This window comes from Rousettus aegyptiacus, unplaced genomic scaffold (genome assembly GCF_014176215.1).
Source record: "Rousettus aegyptiacus isolate mRouAeg1 unplaced genomic scaffold, mRouAeg1.p scaffold_m13_p_10, whole genome shotgun sequence".
NCBI classification, from domain to species: Eukaryota; Metazoa; Chordata; class Mammalia; order Chiroptera; family Pteropodidae; genus Rousettus; species Rousettus aegyptiacus.
The window spans coordinates 66,572,121-66,595,202 of NW_023416285.1; the positions used below are offsets into that span (position 1 = coordinate 66,572,121).

At 41.5% G+C, this 23,082-nt stretch overlaps 3 protein-coding genes across 15 annotated transcripts in view; 1 reads left to right on the forward strand and 2 right to left on the reverse strand.

Moving 5' to 3' along the window:
- The window catches only part of FRYL (FRY like transcription coactivator), a 228,821-nt gene extending 222,567 nt beyond the window's left edge, over positions 1-6,254 (forward strand). For 10 of the 13 annotated variants that reach the window (XM_016128140.2, XM_016128138.2, XM_016128139.2 and 7 more), the window contains 4 exons: positions 1,899-1,916; positions 2,657-2,767; positions 3,662-3,852; positions 4,183-6,254. In XM_016128140.2, the coding sequence (XP_015983626.2) occupies positions 1,899-1,916; positions 2,657-2,767; positions 3,662-3,852; positions 4,183-4,441 (579 nt within the window). In that variant the 3' untranslated portion in view covers positions 4,442-6,254. The remainder of the gene's footprint in view (positions 1-1,898; positions 1,917-2,656; positions 2,768-3,661; positions 3,853-4,182) is intronic. The other 3 variants (XM_016128135.2, XM_016128137.2, XM_036227952.1) reach the window with 1 other exon arrangement.
- Positions 6,255-7,218: 964 nt separating this feature from the next.
- On the reverse strand, positions 7,219-13,147 carry ZAR1 (zygote arrest 1). The gene is made up of 4 exons (XM_016128146.2): positions 12,254-13,147; positions 10,740-10,832; positions 10,589-10,663; positions 7,219-9,409 (listed from the first exon to the last, which is right to left on the reverse strand). The coding sequence occupies exons 1-4, from the start codon at positions 13,145-13,147 to the stop codon at positions 9,266-9,268; spliced, it is 1,206 nt and encodes a 401-aa protein (XP_015983632.2). The 3' UTR covers positions 7,219-9,265.
- A 1,103-nt stretch (positions 13,148-14,250) lies between these two features.
- SLC10A4 (solute carrier family 10 member 4) lies at positions 14,251-19,635 on the reverse strand. Its single transcript, XM_016128145.2, has 3 exons — positions 18,862-19,635; positions 17,878-18,088; positions 14,251-15,025 (listed from the first exon to the last, which is right to left on the reverse strand). Exons 1-3 carry the CDS (start codon positions 19,455-19,457, stop codon positions 14,513-14,515), a joined length of 1,320 nt encoding a protein of 439 aa, XP_015983631.1. The 5' UTR covers positions 19,458-19,635; the 3' UTR covers positions 14,251-14,512.
- Positions 19,636-23,082: the final 3,447 nt, after the last annotated feature.

Consider the following 23,082-nt stretch of genomic DNA (forward strand, 5'->3'; position numbering starts at 1 on the left):
ATAAGCATGTCACGTTCATTGTCTCTGTCCTCACAACTCATGTCTAGTAGATGCTATAATTATCCCCATTTTGCAGATGAAGAATTGAGGCTCAGAGAAACTAACTTATCTAAAATGACTAAGTAGTTAAAATTAAGATTCAAACCTAAGCAAATCCTGCTGTTATAAAGAAATTGTCAAATCATGTGTATAAAGAAAGAAAGGAGGCAAAACAAGGAATTAACCCTAGACTAGAATTAGATCCTTTGGTTTGAATTGTCTTTGCCACTATTTAACTGCATGGCTTAAGCAAGTAATATTAACTCTCTTTTTCCTATATAAATTAGGTGTTTAGACTAAGTGATTTCTAATATCCCTTCTACCTTGAAGAAAATGAGCTCCATCTCCACGAGTCTACATCAGCTAATATAGCTCTAGGTTTTTTACTAAATGAAAATTGAAAACTCTATACATTTAAGATTTCATTTACATCTTCTCCTTTCATATTCAGCTCCTTGAGACTGGGGATCCTTTTTATACATTATCTGCTACCTGTCCCTGTGTACCTTTTAGCCTTTTTGTATAATAACCCATCAATAATTATTGGAAAATAAATGAAAAGAGAATGTATATACAAATGTCAATATGCTTAAGAAGCAATAATTTAAAATATAGTGTTAGCATATTTAGTGTCATTTCTGGTAATTCAGAGCTATAGAATTAATTACATTTGTGTTATTTCCTACAATTGTGGTGAGCATAAACTTTATCAGTGGTTTCCATTATGTCCCAAAGTAGAGGCTGTAGATATATGCCTATAGAGTCAGTTCTATTTTATTTATGCTTTAAAAAAAAAAGAAAGTGTTTAAAACTCAGTTATTAGTTTCCATATAAAACTGTATAAGGTAAAACCTAAGAAATTTAGATATGCTAATAAGTTTAACATGGGATTGTGCTCAACTAGTGTTCACAGAATGATTCTCTACATAATTTATGGTAAGCTGTATAGAGCTAAAGTTCACCTTTGCTTAGCAAATCCTTTCTAAATTGATAGGAATAAATGTTCTGTAAATAGTCCTTCAGAGGAAACTACTTAGAAAAAGCAGACCTCAAAAGGTATTTTGAGAAGCAATATTTACATTATGGCAATTGCAGTTTTAATTAGAAGTCATTTTCTCCATTAATGAAACTAGGTCCAAATGGCTGTAAATATATTAATGTAATAATTTTTAAAAAGTCCATAAACTAGATGTTTCCCTATGTATTTTATAGACCTTAGTTCATTTGATTCAAACTTAGTTGTGTTGAATTTCTGAAGTTTACTAAATTGAATTTGAAATGCAGTCGAAAAGACATCTGCTTTCGATATTTTACCTTCTGTCTCAGCACCAGTTATGTCAACAATAGGACCTAAGTAGACAGTAAAAGGTAGGTAGCCTAGGATGAGCCACTCCAAAGCTTATCTCATGAGTAAGTATTATATAAGCCAGTTCTTTTCTGAGAACTAATTCATTTATTTTCTAATCAGAAATTTTCCAGTTTACTAAGAAAAATCTTATGACGTTTGGGTGTTTTTGTTTTTTGAAAGGCTATAAAAAACCTAGCTAAGGACCAGGTATAATAGATTTCCCAAATCACATTAGTTCGATTTTATTCTTTGTAACTTTTACACAGAAATAAACTATAGCCTAATGTAATTTAGTTATTTGGCAAAGTGTTAAAAACACCCTGGATTGTTACAGTAAATGTTTAAAAAGTTTTATTCTGCAGATAGCATCATACATTTTTCTTTGGGGTGTAATTAAATGTTCTCCAATTTGCCTAGGACATCTGTGACCCTAGATAAAGTGATTTCTTACACTAATTCTTGGTCTTTTTCTTCCTTTGTATTTTTGTGACCCGATCACCTTCTTGCTTAGCAAATGGAAATTCTAGCAGTAAGTGACCTGTCTTAATTTATAGACTACTTATCCGTGTCAAACAAACTGGTTTTCACTTGCCATCTGTGGCCTAGCGGTGTTGTCATGATCTACTTTAAGAGTAGTATGTGCTTCAGGTTTGCGTAGTCCTAATCTGTGAAATGGTCCTATAAAAATTATGAAATTTCATAATATGTACAACTAGCAGTTGCCTTTTAATACATTTATAACTAACATCTTTTAAATTTCCTGATTTTAAATCAGTGCATGTTAATTTCATTGTCTTACTTCAATGAGATTACAAAGTGGGGTTTATTTTAGAAAAATGAATTCATTTTTAAGTAGAAGGTTATCTAATTTTACTTTGCTTTATCAAGCACTTATTGATAAATGCAGTGAGATATACATCTTGATGAGGCAAAAGTATATGCATCTGAGTTATGAATTTAAAGTTTTAAGTTATAGTGAATCCTTTTTAAAGCAGCCTGCGTATTGCCTGCTTAAAAAAGTTTGTGTCAAAATGGGCTTCACACTAAAAATGAATTATGTAACAATATTTTTAAATTTTTATTTTAATCAGTTTCAAAGCATCTTTCATCTGTCTTTCATCAGCTTCACACTGTATTAACTTGCTTACTGCAGAAAAATAAATGCCAAGACAATTTTAACATTTATTTATAAATTTTTATTGGAAATATGCAGCCTAGTCAAATACAGAAAATTGCACCTAAATTTAATGCATTGTTATTTATTTCTAGGAACTGGAGCTCTGCCGAAGGTTATACAAATTGCATTTTCAATTGCTACTTCTGTTCCAAGCCTACTGTAAACTTATCAACCAAGTAAATACAATAAAAAATGAAGCAGAGGTAAATACTCAGTTGTACCAAGCATCAGTAACCGATCCTAGAAAATTAAAATATATACACACATACATACTCCTTGTGGGAGAGCTTTAGTCAAAAGTCATGTATAGTGAATCATTTTTTTCCAGAATTGTTTTTTTTGAAATGTGTGATTTCTGTTCCTATCAGTAAGTAAAAAAGTAGATATCCAATAATCTTAAAAGGTTCAAGACCTTAAAGGTTTCAGTAGCTGCAACAGATTATCTCTGATCAAAAGTCTGTACAACATTGATAAAGGCATAACATGATATTATGAAACCTCCTAACATCTTGTCCATATATTATTTCTGTAGTTCTAGTAACACACACAAAAGTAAGCATGTCAAAACCACTTTGAATGTTTAATGACTTCTTTTTTCCCCATTGTCAGCCACTGATATTAAAACTATCACTGGGAAAATGATTTAATCTTTTTAAATGGTTAAACTTAAACACACACACAGTGGTTTATATAAAATATACTGAGTAAATAACCTTTTAAAATATAAGGACTTTGCAGTCAAAAAAATTTTCATGATTCTTCATAACAGTAAATGTATTTTTACTGTCCAAGATGAAGTCTATATCACATGGTAAAACCAATATATACATTAGTTACAGCCTGTCTTGTTTATTACATTTATTTTGTATTTACCACAGCCTGTTTTATCAAGAGTATTTAAAGACTAAAGTATTTGGTGGCTAAAATTATCCCTACTGAATAAAAAACTTAAAATAGTAACTGCCCTTAACTAGTAAGTTTAACATTTGCAAATCTTTAAAATACTATACTATCAAATCTATCTTCACAGCCAATTAAATGCTCTTTTTGTTACTGAATATACAAATAGATCCCTTAAAAAGATGTATTTGTTTTAGGTCATCAACATGTCAGAGGAACTTGCCCAACTGGAAAGTATCCTCAAAGAAGCTGAGTCTGCTTCAGAAAACGAAGAAATTGACATTTCCAAAGCTGCACAAACTACTATAGAAACTGCCATTCATTCTTTAATTGAAACTTTGAAAAATAAAGAATTTATATCAGCTGTGGGACAGGTCAAAGCTTTCAGGTAAAGTGTGACTGGATTTAAAGGAGATGCCTCTACACCTGGACTAGGGGTTTACAGTGAATGGGTTTTGGTTTTCAATTTAATGTTTCAATATCATGTCTTAGTGAAAGAAAAACATTGACTTTGTGGTTTTCTGTGGCTGTCAGTAAAATGACACGAATTTTAAATTTTGTTCACTCTCAGTGAAATTTTCAGTAATATATCTGTTCACATATTAAAGCAGATGCTCGGTGATTTGTAAGTAAATTTTGTCGTCAAAGGTATTAACTTAAATGTAGTTAATAATTGCTTGATTGAATCTCAGGACTTAAAAATATTGTCTATTTTCAGATCTCTCTGGCCCCACGATATCTTTGGCAGTTGTGAAGATGACCCTGTGCAGACACTGTTACACATATATTTTCATCATCAGACGCTGGGCCAGACAGGAAGCTTTGCAGTTATAGGCTCTGACCTGGACATGTCAGAAGCCAACTACAAATTGATGGAACTCAATCTAGAAATAAGAGAGTCTCTACGCATGGTGCAATCATACCAACTTCTAGCACAGGCCAAACCAATTGGAAGTTTGGTGAGCACTGGATTTTGAGAAACTTTGGCATTTAGGAAAGAAACTAAAGATGATTAAGAATATTAACAAGCACCTTTTATGAACCCTTGCAATTCACCGATAACTTTTTTTGGCAGTATCTCCTCCAACCAGTGTGTACCTAATAATCAAGATAAAAAAGAATGTCAGAATCAAAGATCTGAAGAAACTAATTGTTTAACAGCTGCCAATACCTCCGACAATAACTGTGTGAAGACGGAATTTTTAAATTACTTAACCTATGTGAACAGAAAAGGGCTAAAAGTGATGCATACAAATACATACATTACTTTCTGGAAAAAGAATTGTAAGAATGTTTGCAATAATGGCCTCTAATACTGAGACATTGGAAAGCAGGTGAAATGAGGCTGAAATCAAGGCTGGTTCATTTTAGCTGAAGACCTGCAGAGCTGCTTGGGTTTCTAGCAGTCATAAGTATAATCTATAAATCATCTACATGAAGAACATCCAGTCGGATAGATATACACAGAAAGACTTATTTGCAAAACCATTGATTTTTCAACATGTGGGATAAGGGTGTGGGTGTTTTGTTTTTTAGTCTGTATAAGGAATTGTGTGTGTGTGAGCTGGGATGTGTGAATATGTGATAGTCATATTTTCAAGGTATGGATGTTTGGTAATAACGTCTCAGAGCATGCCTGAAAGAGCACTGCAAGATTATTTTTGAAAAAATTTTATTTTATTAGATCTAACTCTTCATAGTGTGTAAATGTTAGAACATTTTAATATTTTAAAACTGGGCTTTCCCAGTATTTCGAAAAGAAATAATATATCTGTTAACGTTATTGGAATGCTGCTCAGTTCTCTGATCAGTGCTTATGTTACGATTGTTGATAACTAACCAAAGTAGATGCCTGCAGAGACTTTAAAATGTAAAATAAAGATGTATGCTGTCCGTCAGCTATTCTCATTAGAAAAGTTAACTTATTTTACTCCATAATTATTATAGAACTGTATAGATTAAAACCAGTATTTTCTTGTACATTTGTGCAATGCACTGTTACACAAGAATGGGTGTACAAAGCTAAAGAAAAAATTGTGGTCATTGATGGTAGAATATATGACTTGCAGGCTCCAAAGTCTGCAGAATTCAAGAAGAGAGAAGAGAGATACAAATGCATTTTTATATGTTTATTCAGGACTCACACGTTTCACCCTAAAGGAACCTGGGGCTACGGGGGAAAATTAAAGGAAGCCTGAAGACCGACTACCAAAACATGCAATATACTTATTCACTGTCTAAGTCTGTAGCATAACATGAACTGGAGTCTCTGTCCTTTTTTAAATAGCATTTTGTAAAAGAAATGAATGTAGTCCCATAATTCCTCTGATTTGAAAGGAACACCTTGTATTTTTTATAAGCATCTCTTATCCACTGTGACTCTCCTTTTAAACTGGGCTCTGATTCCAGAGTTTAGAATGTAGAAATGAAATGCTTAGCTTTGCCTTTTCTTGGGGGTGTGGACCCTGCCAGAAACGTAATTATGCTCAAGTGCATTAATTGAAGGCACTGTGCACACCGTTGGACTGCTGACTGTAGTTGTTACCTGTAAAATTCCATAACTGGTCACGGCACATTCATAATCACTGTATTTTTTGACCCTGATAAAAACAATTATTTTGATGGTGTTCTGGTACTGTAAATGGTGTCCTTTAAATTATTTAATAACTTTTGGGTGTGGGGCAGGAACAGAGGGCTGGTGTCCAGAGACACACCACACTTTACATCTTATCAGCCCCCTATTTTTCTCACCTATCCTTTTTGTTAAAATAAAAAGCATTGTAGCTGTTGGTTTCTGTTGTATTTTAAGAAAGGATGAATGACTATAGTGTGCATCATTAAGAAACTTTTCAAATGTTACCTTCATTATTCTTAGTTTTCCTTAAATGGGGGAGAACAAAATTAGTTGATTACCCAAACCAAACCTTTCAAACAGTTGAGATTGGCTTTTCATATTTATATGTAAGTCTATTAATGATGTAATAAAAATGAATACACCCATAAAAATCAAGATGCAGTCATTAAGATTGTACCTTTGTAAGAGGATTTTTGGCAAACCCATACTTCTTGCTCCTTGTCCTCTGAATCCAAAGTTTGCATTCATGAAAGTATATCACATCCTTTATTAAATACTTCTAGTTCCACTCAGAGCCCTTTTTCCTTTGGCCCACTAAATTAATCATTTTTAAACAGTGAGTTTGTAAAATAACACCAGAAAAGATCTGGCAGTTTCCCTGTGATGTTTCTAAAATAGAAGGCAAAAGGGTTTTTACACAATGTAGAAAATATTTCCTATTTTTAGTGATATGAAATATAGTATGGGTACAACCTATAATCTATCTTAAATTCAAGAAGTAGTTACACATTCTCTTGGAACAGACTCACCATTTCAGAGTAAGCTTCCCTCCTGTAGGTTTGTGAAAACTGCTCATATACCACACCAGCACAACCTAAGAGGAAGGGAATCATATTAGAATCAATGTAATTATAATTGTTTTATGACTTTAAATTTTCAAAGCATTCCACTGTCACTTTAGCAAATATAGGAAATATGAAGAGAATTAGACTCACTTCTCTTGACAAAGAAAAGAACAATCTGGAGTACTTCTAGCCCCTCAGTCGTTCACTTAAAAAACGGCATATTCTAGATTTCTGATTGTATACATACAGTTTAACAGCGCATTTTCATTGCTAAAATAACACCCTAACTCTTATGACAAAAATGTTTTTGTGCCACTTTGTCCAGTGTCTGAATGCCAACCAAGTAAAACAGTTCAATTCTTGCTTTCTCAACTGTAAAAGAGGATTAGGTACTGTTAGGAAAATTAAAAGCAAATAATATTGAAGAATGACTTAACTACCCCCGTTAATAGCCAGTGAATTTCTCTCTTAGGACCCATTGCAAGTATCTACTGTACCTTGGTTCATTTAGGACTTACTGAGTGCATATTATACACATACCATTTGCATGCTATGTGAGTCAATTGAGTTTCCTATCCCCGCCCCAACCCTCAACTAAATCAGCAGTGACAAGTGACAGAATAAGGCACATCAGACCTTCACTCACACCTAGAGTTGTTGCTCATTACTCTCTGGCCCCACCATTTTGTCTGACCAGTCTCCTTACTGGTATACAGGCATCCGTTCTGTAGTGATTATTGCTTTTTAAAGTGAATCTGTGCCCCGCCTCAGCTTTAAAACCTTTGAATAGATCCTCACTGATCACAAAGAACGGTCCTCTTGAGCACATCTAAGAAGTCCTGCCAGTCTCGCCAGCCATGCCCATCCCTGTCCTGTCAGTGTTCTAGCACCGTGGTTTCCTCCTGGTTTGCTCTACCGCTGGGCCTTGGCATGTGTTAGCTTAGTCTGGAAATTTTCTCCTTCCTCTCTTGATCTAATTCCACTCATCCAAACTACAGCTCAACTGAAATGTTTAAGCAAGGCTTCTATGACTTCCCCAAGTCAGATGCCCTATTATAGCACTTAGCTAGCTCTGCCATGCTCACACGACATTTTTATGCAGCAATCTTTGGGCTGCACTGGAAGCTCTGTAAGATCAAGGGCCACAGCTGTATTTTTCTGTAGTTAAGTGCAAAGTGACTACTGGTTTTCACAGTTCAATTCCATAAGCAGCACCTGGAGTGTGTTAAATGTGTCAGATGGTGATTAAGTAGGAGCAAGGGCCTGGAAATCTGCATTTTTACAAGCACCTTTCTAGGGCCATATGGATGCTGATGGGATTTTTCCCTTGCTACAGGGGCTCTAAAGACCTCGAACTTGTTTTAGCTTTTATTCCACACACTTGTCTATCAACAAAGCATCTGAGATTTAACAGACTTAACTTGTATGGGCCCTCTAAGGTAGTAAAGGTTAACTTATATGAGATGGTTAGAAAATTGGAAAAAGGCATAATATGCACCCAGTTCCTGTGGTTATGTGGTTTCTGTAACCATTAATCTAAGAGCCCTCAATTGATTTCAATAGAATCCCGAAGCTCTACCTGAAGTGCCATCCCTGACCAAGGCAACCCAAGATTGGGGCCTTCCTTGGTGTTGGAAGCTATTCAGCAGTTAGGATGGGAATCCCTAGGTTAGATGGTGTAAAATTGTCCAATTATGTAAGTGCAAGCCAATAAAAACTAAAGCTGTCAAACTCACTTGAAGATCTTTAAAGTACATTTAGGCCTATTTTTTAAGTTACCACCTGAAGTCCATTTGATGAAATTATTTAACATCTTAAAGCAGCTGCTCACTTAGCCACCGTGTTCCAAGCCCCATCTGTGAGATTGTGATTAACTCAGTTTTGTTCAGCCTTCCTGCCCCAGCAGTTACCTGCTAACCAGATCACTGGAATGCGCTGAAGCTCCCACCCACAGCTAGCCAGCCACTCACAGTTACCAGAAGGCATGTTTATCTCCTTCAGAAGCATGCTTATTTTAAGAGTTAGATGACTTCTCTCTATTCAACATCTTGGTTAAAAACGTCAGACCCACATAAGCCGTAAACATTACATCTATTAGTTCAGAGCCTAGCTGCTCCAGATGCACTGTATAAATATTAATAAAGGTAAAGTCACAGGCCCAGATTGTTAGCACAGGACAAGCTCTCCTAAATATTTTTAAAAACGTAAGACTGTATCCAATCTATCAATTGTTTTGCAATACTTTTATTTAAAGGCTTTGTCAAAAATACAGCCTTTCCTGAAGTAGTTTGAGGAGGGAAAGGCAGAGAGCAGGGGCATGGAAGAAAAGCTACGTTGTCTGCTCCACTAGCACACATTCAGGACGAATTTTTTACATTCGTTTAAATAATATATTTGAAGCTGAAAGTGCTGTCACAGGATAGACGTTTGCCTTTGCATCTCCCACACAAATCTTGACGATGGGGCCTTTTAGGGTCAACGTGGCGAAGTTTTACTGAGCAGGAGCATCTAGTCTGTTTACAACTCTGAAAAATCAAAGTGAGACACAAAGATAAACCCTTGGTGATTTCCTATATCTTCTAGTTCATTCAAATAATTACTGAATGCACTCTAAGCAAAGCCCTGCGCTAATCTCGTCTATCCCTTCTAGGAAAGATAGGGTTAGTAGAGGGTGATTAACCATTTGTTGTGGGCCCATGTTGCATAAGATTTAGTTCAGAATTGGGATGTTTCTTTTGAAATACAATGTCCTTACAGAGAGTCTTCCTGTACTTGAAGAGTGGAGGAAAAACCAGGGAGAAGAATTTAAAAGCGCTGCAAAACAAGGAAAGCTATTGTGTGAGGCTGGTGACTAGGAGCAAGCTGAGGGGCAGGCCTGGCATCCAGGGGCTGGCTGACCTTGTCCCTCACCCCAACCTGCTGCAAATGACCTCAAGCTGGGGCAGAAGGGAAAACTGCTGAGTCAAAAACGGTGATTAAGACTTCCTACTTTAGAACCTTAGCCTACTCTGCCTCGATCTAAGTGAATCTAAACACTTTGCCACACTTGGTTTTTCTCTCCACCCCACCTACGATGATGATGATGTTTTCAGCGTTCAAGTCAAGCGCGTTAGGCTGTCTCAACTGTAGGTCAGGCTCCACGAGCTGTGGGATAACTAGCAAGTTTAGTCGCTTTCCTCATACTATCTAAGCCCCTCAGCATAGTACAGTGCTTAGTTAATAAACAAGCAATGTTACTATTTAACTGCATAAATCTTGGCATCTTTAAAACAAATCCTCCTTTTGAGAGCTCAGACAAGAATGAACTTTAAAATCCTGTGCTTATGCTAAGTACTCTAACTTAGGCATATACTTCATAAAAATCGTTTGGGCAAAATAAGCACCTTTACCACCTCATGCTAGAACGGTATTCTATTTTTCAGTTTGCTTTCTCTTACATTGCACTGAGCAGCAAGTAAGGCATTCTTCCATATTACAAGTGAGGTAAGTCTTTAAAGAATGCTAACAAGGGGAGAAGGAAACTGACATCAAAACCCTGTTTCTCAGTTGAGTATTATCGTTCAATATTACTTCTAAACACCTACAAAAAGCTGTCAAAACCTGAAAGTCACTGGGAACCCAGCCTCTTTTAGGAAACATGTCCAAAAAACTAATGCCCTCTGCCACCACCCCGTTCAGACACAAAACGCAAACATTTGACTTACTTGACAGGTGATATCCTCCACTCGGTATGGGTTGTAAGACTTTTGACAAGTTCTGCAAAACTGCTTGAAATAAACCTGTGATGAGAGGAAAAACTTAAAGCAAAACCCTCTTGACACTTCTGTCAGATGCCAGTCACATGGTAATTCTTACCTTGTTAGTGCCTTGTACACACCACACATAGGCACTTTCCCATCGGATGTTGCACTCCTTGCAGTGATAATAGCCATATTTCTGCTCCAAGAACTGAACAAAAGGATACCAGAGTTTAACCAACATGACATCTGAATTATTATCCTTCATTTCAGAAGCTGGTAAGGACTTATTTAAAATTGGCAACTTCATTCTAGATCATGTAGGAAAGTAGGGTCAGGTTCAAATTAGTTTCCACAAGGTAGTAATTGGGTGAGCTAATGGCTTAATTAAGCACTTAAGCAAGCGTGGGCCCAAAAAAGTTTATACATAAACTTGGTTCATAAAGCAAATCGACAATTAAGTATTTTCCCTCAGACAGGCAAAGGAAAGGCCAAACATCCAAACTTCTCTGAACAGTCTTTAGAGACCTTTTTGTCTGTAGGATAATTTGACTCCAGAACATGCACACAGGGAAGTGGTTAAGCTGAAGAGGAACAACACTGTTTAAGTATTTTAAAGTGCTCACCCAACATTAACTTCTCTATGCTGCCAGTTAAGTTTCCACCAAACGGTAGTACCAGAAACCTAAGATAAGCCACAACTCATGTTAAACATGAGGTAGTATTGCTTTGTTCTTAAGCTTTCCTGCCAGTGAGAAACCAGTCATAAGTTTTGGGAACTGGGCCTTTAGAACTGGAAGAAACGCAGCCATTTCACAGGTGAGCAAACTGAAGTCCAGGAAGTTTAAGAATTAAGATCAGTTGTGGACAACTTGATTCACTCCTCTCCTTCCCACCACCCCACACCCAAACAGCCCTGGGATGGCTGTAGAAGAGACATTAGAGGACTCCTCTGGACCCCAAGGTACCTGTTACGCCTTTCCACTTTCCTGGGGACACCACTGCACTCAGTGTACTCCAGCCCATTAGGGTTCAGCTAGTGTGAACCAGCCCTCCACAGTCCGAACGCTCCCGCAATGTTATGTTTTCTGAGTAAGGGTGTTTAAGAGCAAGGAAAGATCCTAAGAGGCACTATAGAAGCTCTAGATTCCAGTAGCAGCTCTGGAAATTTGGGCAGGAATCCGGGGCGAGCTGACCAGCATCCCAGAAGTCTCCTATTACTGCTTTTGCCAGTTAAATTAAGAAACGTGAATGGGATCCTTGGGAATCGACTCTCCTGCCAGCAAGTTCACTGCTGTTCTGCTGCTACCCAACCTATGCCACCCGAACGTACAGTCGACACTGGACTACGTGCCCACGACCAGGGTTTCACACAGCAAATACGCTCAGAATGTTAAAGGTGCGTCTCTCCCTCGCCAGCCTGTGGCGCTAATGTTTTACAGTCGCCGTCAAAAAGGCTATTAACGCTACTGTTAGAGAAAGATGACACGTGCAACCGTCAAAAGCAGCGGAAAGGCACACAAACGTGCCCCGCGCCTCAGGCAGCCCAGCGCCTCCACGGGTCCCGGGCGGCCCCCGGGGGCAGGGACGGGAACGCGCGCCCGGCCGGTCCGCGGGCGCCTCGGGCCTCACCTGGAAACGCGGGCGCTCCTTGCCCGGCTCGAGGCTCCGCGGCGGCGCCTTCTCGCCCTCGGCGTCCTGGGCCGCGCCCCGCGGCGGCGGCTGCTCCGGGCTCCCGGGCGCGCGCCGCGGCGCCCCCTCGCCGGCCCGGGGCTCCCGCGGCGGCAGCGCCGGCCCGGCCGCCGGCTGCTCCCAGCTCGCCCGCACCGCCGCGCGGGCCTCGGCCTCCTCCGCGGGCTGCGGCGCCTCCCTCGCCGCCCGCTCTCGCTGCTCCGGGCCTCGGGGCCTCGGCGGCGGCGCCGGCTCCGCGTCCGGCGCGGTCTCGGCCCCGTGCAGGAGGGCGGTCAGGCAGCGGGAGACCACGGGCGAGTACACGGCGACGGTGCGCGGGAAGCGCACGGGCCGCGGGCCGCCGCCCGGGGGGCTGCCGTGCGCGGGGCCGCGGCGGGCCGGCCGCGGGGGTGCCGAGCCGCCCGCCGCGCCCTGCGGGCCAGCGCCGGCGGGGTCGGGGTCGGGGCCGGGGTCCCGCGCCCGGCGCGGCAGCGAGCGCCGCCCCAGCGAGCACTGCACCGAGACGTCGCGGCGCGGGTTCACCTGCACCGCCGCGTCCCGGCTGCCGGCCCTGCGCGGCCGCGCGGCCAGGCCTGGGCTCACCTGCGACAGGAGCGCCGTGAGCTGCGCCCGCTGGTAGCTGTCGAGGTACTCGGCGGCCGTCAGCTGCCCGCAGCCCGGGAAGGCCGGGGCCGCCCTGGGCGACGACGACGACGAGGACGCGGGGCAGCCCCCGCTGCGGGGCCGCCAGCCGCCCCCTCCCTTGGCGGCGGCAGGGTAGGGGTACGAGTACGAGTACGCGGCGCACGTGGGGTACATGAAGCCGTCCAGGACCTCGTCCCCCAGGGCAGCCATGAGCGCAGCCCCAGCGGCTCCCGCCCGCCGCCGCGCCCTAAATAGACAGCCTTGCGGGGGCGGCGCCCGCCCCACACCACCTCTCGCCACGCTGAGCCGCTCCCCGCACCCTTCCCGCCACGGCCCATGTCCACGCGTTCCCGCCAGGAGGGCTGCTCCCCGACTTTCCCGGTGTGGAAAATTTCCACCCCCCAGAGGCTCGCACAAATACCCTTAGAGGATCTGGAAAGAAAGCTTTCTTTCCGAGGCAAGAACTGATTTGTAAGTAAACTTGCCCGAGGGAAAGAGAATTCCAAGGAGAGATCACTGGGATCAGCTGAGCTAGGTGGGCCCCATACCTTGATTGCCCAGGTGTTGGGCCACCCGGGAAGCTGAGGGGAGCCTACGTGCCTCTGGCTACTGAGCAAAAATGCGAAGGTTTGGAGAACTGTTTGGGGTCTGCTACCTATGACCTCAGATTTATTTATCTCAGAGCTGCGCTGAAGTCTACCCATTGAACCTTTCTGTAGGTATACAGGGAAAGCACTCTAGGACATCCATGTCTAGGCTAATTGTCTTCTCCCCTGGAGCACGCGCTCATTCCCACACTTGCCCCCACCTCAAACAGGGATCTGAGACACTGTCGAGTACCACAAGGTACTGATGACTGTTGCTCTTCTCTGGGGTGGAGAGTACTTCTACAAGTTTCCCTAATCAAATCATCCCTCCAAAGGATAAATTGATTTGGGATGTGTTACCATAAACGCAGAAGACCCAGTCCTCAATTGAAAAGAAAATGCCTTGTTCATTACCAATACATACCAGATGAAGTAATCAAATACGTTAATGTTTCTCTCATTTGATACAGGTTTCACAATAAAATACTATATTTTGTTGTTTAATTGACCTGTTTGGGGAGTTTTCTAAATACAGGTCAAAATTCAGCATTGTCAGGCATTCATAAGTTGAGCGAGCACACTTTTTTTTTTTACAACAATTACAATTAACTCAATTATGCTTTACAAATATAGCTTTTTACTCATAAGATAGTGCACCAAAATTCTACATTTCCAAGATCCTGCTTTCTAGTTTACATATTTGAAACAGTCACAGAAACTGGCAAAGGTGAAAACCAAGTAGTATATTTTACTTGTTCAAGCTTCACTTTAGCAGTTCCAGGTGCAAGTTATATTATGACATTGGTTTTGTGATTTGTGAAAACGCTTGGTTAATACACCACGGCAACCTTACAATGGAAGATCAAAATTATTATAAGCATGATAATGTGAACCAATTGTTATCCTTTATGTAAACCACATACACTACCACAGACCATAAATACGAAGCAGTATTTCAGCAAGATAGAGGCTCTGCGTATCTCCATGTTTAGAGAGAAGTCTGAGTGGTTTCCATCATAATTAAATTATCTGCTCTCACTGTGCCATAGGATGTGTCTGCCATTTCCTCTTCTTTCAGTTTCTTGTAAGAAATATCTGTATCTTCATCTTCATCTAGAGGATCCTGCTTGTGCAATACTTCACTTCCATACATTTTATATATTAAAACAAAAATCCCTGCTTCTGCAGACTGGAAAAGGGCATAAAGCAAGGGAAACATATACATACTTCCTATAAATCGTGGCGGAAAGGCCAGCTTGAGAATGGCAGTACAAAGCTGCACATTCTGGCTACCTGTTTCCAGGCATATAGTCCTCCTGCAGTTGGGTGGAAGATGGAAGAGAGAAGCTAAGCCATAGCCTGAGGCGTAGCCTGCCAAAGGCATAAAAATGGCTACCACGTAAACAGCTGCAGGAATACTTGCCAGCAGTTCAGGTCCTAACATAGTGCCGGTCATTATGAATAGGACCACCAGTGTCACTAGCAGAGACCACAAGGAAACCTAATAATAGAAAATGGATAAACAAGCCATCAAACATAAGATAGTCAAAGAACTCTGGAAAGAGACTCCTAGGCTCTTGGAATAAGAGACCCATCTAGTCTGAACCGCCCACACAAAATAGAGATCACGGCCATCAAGTCTTTGACAGTATTTTTGATGAATAAATCATCTCTTCAGGAGGCACCCAGACCCATGTTGCAGTTATAATTGTTTAGAGGCCTGTCCTTATATCCAGTGACAATTTGCCTTCTATAACTGTGAGCCACAGCTACTCCTCCTGCAAAACAGCCTTCAAAAGTTCACAAAACAGTTAAATGGGGAAGACAATACTTCTCCAGGTAGATTGTTCTTAGGCTTTCAGCCTCCATCGTAAAACTCTACTTTGGAATTTTGACTGCTCCCAGCACAGGTTGAATTTGTGAATGTGCCTCTTAATAACAAAACAGAACTGAGCCCAATACACCAGGTTTGGTCTGATAAATAGAGTAGACAAATGGACATTTTCCTGAACAGGCTCTTATGTTTTCCATAAGAAATTGTTCTGGTTTTACATATAAGATAACAAGCTATTAAAATTTATGAAAACAACTGTGTGATATTTTAAATATATTTTAAGAATTTTAAAATACTTTGTCTCAGAATTGTTAGCAATACCAAAATAATTACTAACCTAGATTATGTAAGAGAAAAAATATAAACATAAGATGTGAGGTATTCGTTGAATTTTGCAACTCTCTCCTTTTTCATCTCTTCATGAGCAATCTCCCACCTGTAAGTCTTTAGTGATGCTTAGGAATTATTATACATAAACAGATGGGTTTGAGATATAAAACAACTGACTCCAAATAAAAATAGTGTCACCTTGACATCTGATATCTATCATTCAAGTAAGACGGGCTGTGTAAATAGCAAGGTAGAAACCTAAAAATTCCTCTTCATCCTTTTTCAGGTTAATAGTTAGCTTGTTTTGTTTGTTTGTTTTTAATGGGAGTTGAGGGGTATTTGTGAGGGAGACTACAGACCAGAAGAACAGTTCAAGTGTTGCTTCCGGTTCCCTGGAGACTAAGGAGAAACCCCTTCGGAATCTGTGGGATTGGTATATACTGTACTTTATATTCTTTTAAAAATTATTGAAAATTTATCTGGGCTGGTTAAAAAGTCTACCCTAGAGGATGTTAAAATAGTTATCATATTAGTTACTCATGCTAGCAATGTACAACTGGCAGAAACCAAACTATTATAAATCAAAACTTTTCTTATATTTAATTTCAAAGTGTGCCCACATCAAAAACTTTGACAGAAAGTCCGATTTTTTCATTGTGAAAATATTGGCTCCAAATTATCCTTTGCACTATTTTAAATCATTTGGGTGAGTAACGACATTGAATGCTCATTTAAAGTGTTCACAAAAGTATAAAAATGTTTTAAAGCATATCCTTATGAGTGTGCTGGTTAAGGAAGGGGGATATGTTCAGCTTAAACTCAGCCAATCTTATTGAATTGTCTATTATTTAAATATATTTATCTGTTTTTAGCATGGAAATAGCTTATCTCATTGATTTTTCTCTTAGAATTCTAAGGTTTTATAGTAATGCCATCACATTATTAGCTTAATGATTAAGCTTAAAATGTTCTTAATGCATCTCAAGGTTATTATGAATCTATTATGTATATATATAAATATATGTATATTTACACATACATGTATTTTATTACATTTAGAATATATATGTTTGTTATGGAGCACAATTCCTTTTACTCAAGGCTGGATAGAGGTACAGAAAAGAACCCTCTGTTTTTCATATTAATAAAAGTTAGCCCCTCTATATAATCAGATTACTTTAGAAAATAAGTAAAACACAAGACTGTCTTATTAAACTACATAACTGAAACACCAGAGTGGCTCTTTTTCTCTTCATGTGTCTAAAGGAATTTGTATGTACATTTTACAGTAATTAGGTCTGTATTTTACTTGACTGACTTAAAATGAGAATCTTGTTCATGGTTTACTCTTATTTATTACTATTTGAGCTTTCAAAGAAAGTTTAATTTACAAATATTTAAATTTTTTCCTGCAGTCACCTATCACAAAATCTCTCCTGCTACGAAAGTATCAGTTTTTAACAATAAAGCAATATTGAAAATATTACACAATAATAGAAATCCCTATCACTTCACTCTTTTTAGAAACCATAAGAGATATTGCAATGAGGAAAGTAAAAGAAACACGCGAATTTGGTAATGGCAATATATTGTATTATTTCTCAAGTACGTAATTTTATTTTGTGCTTTAAAGCCAATATTTTATGCATTCTATTATACTGCCATGATGTGATTTTAAAATTACTTTTGGTCTTATTAGTGTCAACTTATTCTTAGAAAATAAAACATTTTAAAGAAACAGTCTAGTTTCTCAGAATTAAAGTTCCACCTTTAAAAAATAGAATAAAGTGGTTCTAAATTACTGCACAAATTCTATTAAAATAATTTTATTTCACCTGCTTTTTTGTAATATATGAGTTGTTACTGGAATACATGAATTGTTGGTGAAAATGTTTCCATTTTATTGCACTGCCATCTTTTCCCCACAAGATCTGTATCAGTACTGTGAATACTGATAGTTCTCTTGTACTTTTTACTTAACCTGTGCCTCGATTAAAGCTATAATTTTTAAGTTCCAAAAGGTGAAAGATATCTTTGTAGCATAAACTTTTTAAGTTTACCCACGCAAGGGCTGCCAAGTCCTTGCCTTCCTTACCCCACTTTCCCAAACTTCTTGCCATTTCAGCTGTGGGTCAAAGACCATGGACTCTCGTGGTCTATCGAGTATGAAAAGGGAAGAGTGACCTTACCTTCACTATGTAGTCAGCCACCCGGTTGTATTTGTAGCGAATAAAGACTCCCAACCCAATTGGGATGAGAGTGCTACAGACAGTCAGGGTGACTGCCCCTAGGGGTAGTAATTGCACCAGAGGGGTGTTGATCCAAGCCCTGCTGTAGATCCACAAACACAGGGGCATCAAGACTAGGGCCAGGAGCGTGGAGGAGATGGTCATGATGATACTGCAGAAAGAGGGAAGGCACAGAAGTCAGAATGGGTTTTGAGCCAGAGTCTCTCCTGCATATGAGTAACCCTCTATTTTGTACACTACACAGAGGGGAAAGAGGAAGACTGCAGGCCTCCTCCCCTTGAAGTGAGGGGAAAACCTACTTCATCTAGGGGAGTGACAGGGTAGGCGACACTCTAAGGCAAACTGAAACATGAACCCCAGGCGGGAAAGAAAAATATCTCGAGACTGTCGCCCTTGGCTGGTTATGAAGCTGGTACAGTCTGGATAATTTTGAGGGTGAGGAGCACTTCTGTTTTATTTTTTAAGCCTCCAAAGCACCCCTTTAGACATGGTAAAGCTGCTGAATACACTACCTGTTGGATTGGACTCAATTATATTGTTCTCTGCATGAGACTAATTACTCTTTATTGGGACCAATGGCCCTATTTTGCTTTTGCATTTCCAGGGAGTCCTAGCTTCAGGCTTCCCAGGTCCCTTTGTCTTCCAGTGGCTAAAGACCTGCACTGACAGCCCACCCTCAGGATGAAATTCCGAGACCCTCAGAGCAGCTTCTCCCTGTCTAGATCTTTCCTCCACAACACTACCCCTTTATGTCTGCCTCGACTTCTAAAGCCCGAGCGTCAACACCTTCCTCCACTTTCCTCTTCCCTCTTCCATGCCTCATTCCAACCGCCTCTCCCCCCTCTCTCCTCGACCTTGAACCCAAGGCTGTAAACGCCTTTGGTTGGGATGAGAAAGATGCCTAAACAAGAGACAGCTCCGTACCTGAGGTTCATGTCGCCGTCAACCAGCAGGGACATAAGATTGGAGAGATTCCCGCCAGGACAACAGCCACATAGGAGCACCGCCACGGCGGCCACCTCGTCCAGCGAGAAGATGAGCGCCAGCAGAAAGGCCAGCAGCGGCAGGAAGCCGAACTGGCAGAGCGCAGCCAGCAGCGCGCCCACCGGCCGCCGGACGTGCGCCCCGAAGTGGTTCACGTCCACGGTGCAGCCCAGGCCCAGCATGGTGATGCACAGGGCGGCGCCCACGAACACGTTCAGCCCGTGGTTCAGCGGCGTGTCCCAGAACGGGGGCTCGTGGGGGACCCAGGGCCGAGGGAACGGGGAAGCGCCGCGACTGTCCCAGCCGCCGGCGAAGCCGCTGGTCGTCGGCTCCGGGGTCGGAGGGGCGCCGGGGCTGAAACTGGCGCTGGGACCCGGCCCGAGACCGAGCCCGGGGCTGGGGCGCGCGCTGGAGGCAGGCGCCACGGGGAAGTCCGGGCCGGGGCTCGGGCCGCTGGCATTGCGCAGCAGCGGGTAGCTGTCCGGCTGCAGCGTGGCGTTGTCGAGGGGCAGCGCGGCGCGGGCGACGCCGTCCATGGCGCCGTCGCCAGGAGGCTTCAGGTCGGACTCCAGACCGCGCTGCGGGTCCTGTGCCCGCCCGCCGCGCGCGCCTCCCTTCGTCCTTCCGTCGCCGCCGCTGTCGGCCCGTCTGTCTGTCCCTCCGTCCGTCTCCAAGCCTGGGCTGCGCGCCGCTGACGTCTCCGCGGCGTCGGGTGCAGCGCTGTCCTTGGCTCCGCTCGGGGTTTGGCCGACGCCTGGGGCTGGTACTTAAGAGAGCGCAGCCGGGGGTGGGGAGCCCAATCGCTGCGCCCCCGCGCCGGGCAGGCCCCGCCCCACCGCCGAGTCCCCTCCTTTTAATCATCAGTAAGTGGTTCTGTTAGAGTGTAGCCAGAGGCGGAACAAAGCCCTGACAAAGGACAAGAAAAAAAAACTGTGTTTGGCTGCTGATCAAGTTCTCTGATGGGCTCTGTCTCTTTGATAATGAAATCTGGAGACCCAGGCACAGAGAGAGAGAGCTAGGGGAAAGGGGAGAGGGGTAGAAGGGGGTGGGGATGCTTATCTGTACGCACACACGTAGACCGTATACGTTGTCCAGCCTGCAACCTTGAACATCAAGAGGGGGGCCTGACTTAATATGAGCAGTTCTCTCTGGTAGAAAGATACACTCACTATCTGGCTTTAATTTGGAGACAATTTTTAAATAAGATTTTCATGTTCAGACTTAAAGTAATTATATTGCCGTTTTTTGAGCCAGGTCTTATGCAAGTGCGTGGGCATTATTTTGTTGATTCTCACGGCAGAGCCCTGGGAGAGATACCATTAGGTCAATGTTTACGTACAAGGAATCTGAGGCACAGGGAAGCCTCTGTCTCATCAACCAAACTCACAAGTACCTGGCTGAATGGGAACCCTGATATGTCGTTGCAGAGTACAATAAAGGGCTCGGCTAAGAAAAGGCTCTGTGAAAAATGTGTGTTTCGAAAGTTACTGGCAGATGGGGAGAGGATATTTCAGTGGCCATAGATTTATGAAGTCTTGTGAGAATAGCCCTGGCATTAGGATGAAAGGACTGAAAAGAAATAAAGTGGTGAGATTTCCTGTATCAGACAGGTGTTATCCCCAAACAAATCAAATTCCAAGTTCTTGGGAATGGGGACTCGATGACTTTATGTCAGTCCTCTACAAAGGAAAGAAACTTCTTCGCATACAGAGGAGGTGGAGCCATCTGAGAAGCATCAGGCTGTCTGGAATGGCCATAAAGCTTGGCCAGTTGAGTTGTGAAAGCCAAAGTGGGAATTCCTAGGGCAAAGTCAAGGATTAGTCTTAGCCCAGGGTCATTCTGTGTGGAGCTAAGATCCTAGAGTGAATTTTTCCTCCTGAGGGTTTGTCCCTTCCTCTTCTTCTGACACCAGAGGAGGGTGAGTAGGTAACCTACTTCTCAATGGTGGACTGAGCCAATGTGTTGATATTTTCTCCTCCCCCTATCTCATGAAAATGACAGAGAATATGAAAAATAAGACTAAATTCACAGCATATTGTATTCTTAATTACCATTAAATTTATTTCTTCTCCATTAGGCCATAATTTCCATGGAGGAAGCATTTAAGAAATAATGTACTCTCACACTTTCTCAAAACACTAAGCCCAAGAAAACAATGCAGTAACATCTACAGGGCTTTGAAGGAAGTAAGATGTGACCAAAAATAGAATATTCTAAGTTTTCATTTAGGCTTATGTAAGCAAAGACATATTCAGATATACAAGGAATCGTGCTACCCAAATACTTTTGTTGAGTACATCCTGGGGAGATATGTGGAGAAACAAAGGAAAGAAGGAGGAGGCACTGCTGAGCCCCAGGATAAGAACACGAATGGCGGGGGGATCAGCCGAAGCCCCAGATCTGCAGGTCGCCTCTCTTATTTGTGCCCCCCTGTCGTTGATGGTACTAAAATCCACAATCAAATTAAATAAGCAGAAAGTAGAGGCAGACCAAACCATCCAACTAGCTTCTCTTGAGGTTCGAAGAGACATTTGGAAAGTGTTTTGTGCAATGGGTGAAGAGCTGAAAGCAGAAAGAGATGGACTTGGGTTTGTAAATTGGCAGGCTCATTAACCCTGCAGTTATGAGGGCTTCTTGGGGTCAGCAGCCCTGTTGTCTCTCCAGCTGATGTGATTATTGTCAATGTAAAGAAAGCAGGTATTATTGCCTCCCCTCTTCTTTCTGATCTCCTTCACTATCGAGGCAAAACCCCCAGGATTCGGAAACAGCTCATTCTCAGGTGCGGTGACACTGGCAAACTGCCTGAGTCACTGAGCTTCCTGCATTGCCTTACCTTTACTCTTGCTCCTACCAAGGAATCTGGCCCACCCAAAGGCGAGCAACAATTTAGCACTCAGATAATATGCTATTTGGAGGAAAATTAACCTAGAGCCTTGTTGGGCACCATATACCAAATCTAATTCCAGAGCTACATTGACTGCTTACTATGTACAGGATAATCCTCTAAGCTTTTAGTAATGGATCATCTCATTTAATCTTTACATAGGCTTAACAAGGTTAGAAATTTGCCCAGTCACCTCCTAGTAGGGTTAGAGCCAGCATTCAAACCGAAGCTTTTGAATCCAAAGCCTGTATTCCTAAACCAGATTCAAAGTGATAAAATAAATTAGAGTACACTAATACAGGAGACTGCTATGCAGATGCTAAGTATAATGTTTAATACCAGAATTCTTAATCTAGAGTCCATGGATGAAATTGAGAATGATGTATCAATTTTTCTGTATAGGTACATTTCCCTCCCCCCTGCCCCCCGAGAAGTGAGTCCAAGGTTTTTCTCAGGTTTCAAAGAGGGTCTAAGATCTATTTAGAGGAATATTTAATGACAAGGGGAAATTCCTGTGATAAAATCTTAATAAAACAAGTTAAAAAACTATAAACATATTCAGTAAATTCCAGTAAATTTATTAAATTTATATCTATTTAAAGGGAATTTCCCAGTATATATTAAATCTGAGTGGTGGTATTAAAAGTGATTTTTATTTTATTTTTCTTATTTTACTGTGTCTTCCAAATTTCTGCCATAAATATATTTTATAATCAGAAAAATACGAATGTTATTTTTTAAAGTGTAAAATCAAGAGGAATATTTGACACGAAAGTATGAATATTTTAAGACAGTGAGGGCCTAGATAGTGGCTCACAGTGTATTCAAGACACATTAAAACCGGCCCCAGAACATCCAGGTAGGCAGAGGTCATATTTATGGAAGCTCTACTGATAGAGTTGCCAGATGTACCAAATAAAAATACAGGATGCCTAGTGAAATTTGAATTTTGGATCAACAACAAATAAGGTTTTTTAGAAGAAAGATTTTTCAAATGTTTCATCTGGCAACCTTACCTGGAGAAAGACAATGATTAGAGAACTGAATCGGAGTGGTGGCCCCAGGGCTGAGATCTCCACATGGTTGGGAAACACACCCTAAACTGCAGGGAATTTACCAGATGGGAAAAGAGGAGGTGCATAGCTTAGGTAAGGAATGCCATCTGGGGATCAGTGAAGGCGACAGTGAGGCCCCACTTTCCCTGAGGAACTTGGCCTAGTGGAAGAGACAGCCGAGGTTCCGAGTTCAATATATTTTGCAGCTGAATTACAGTATCA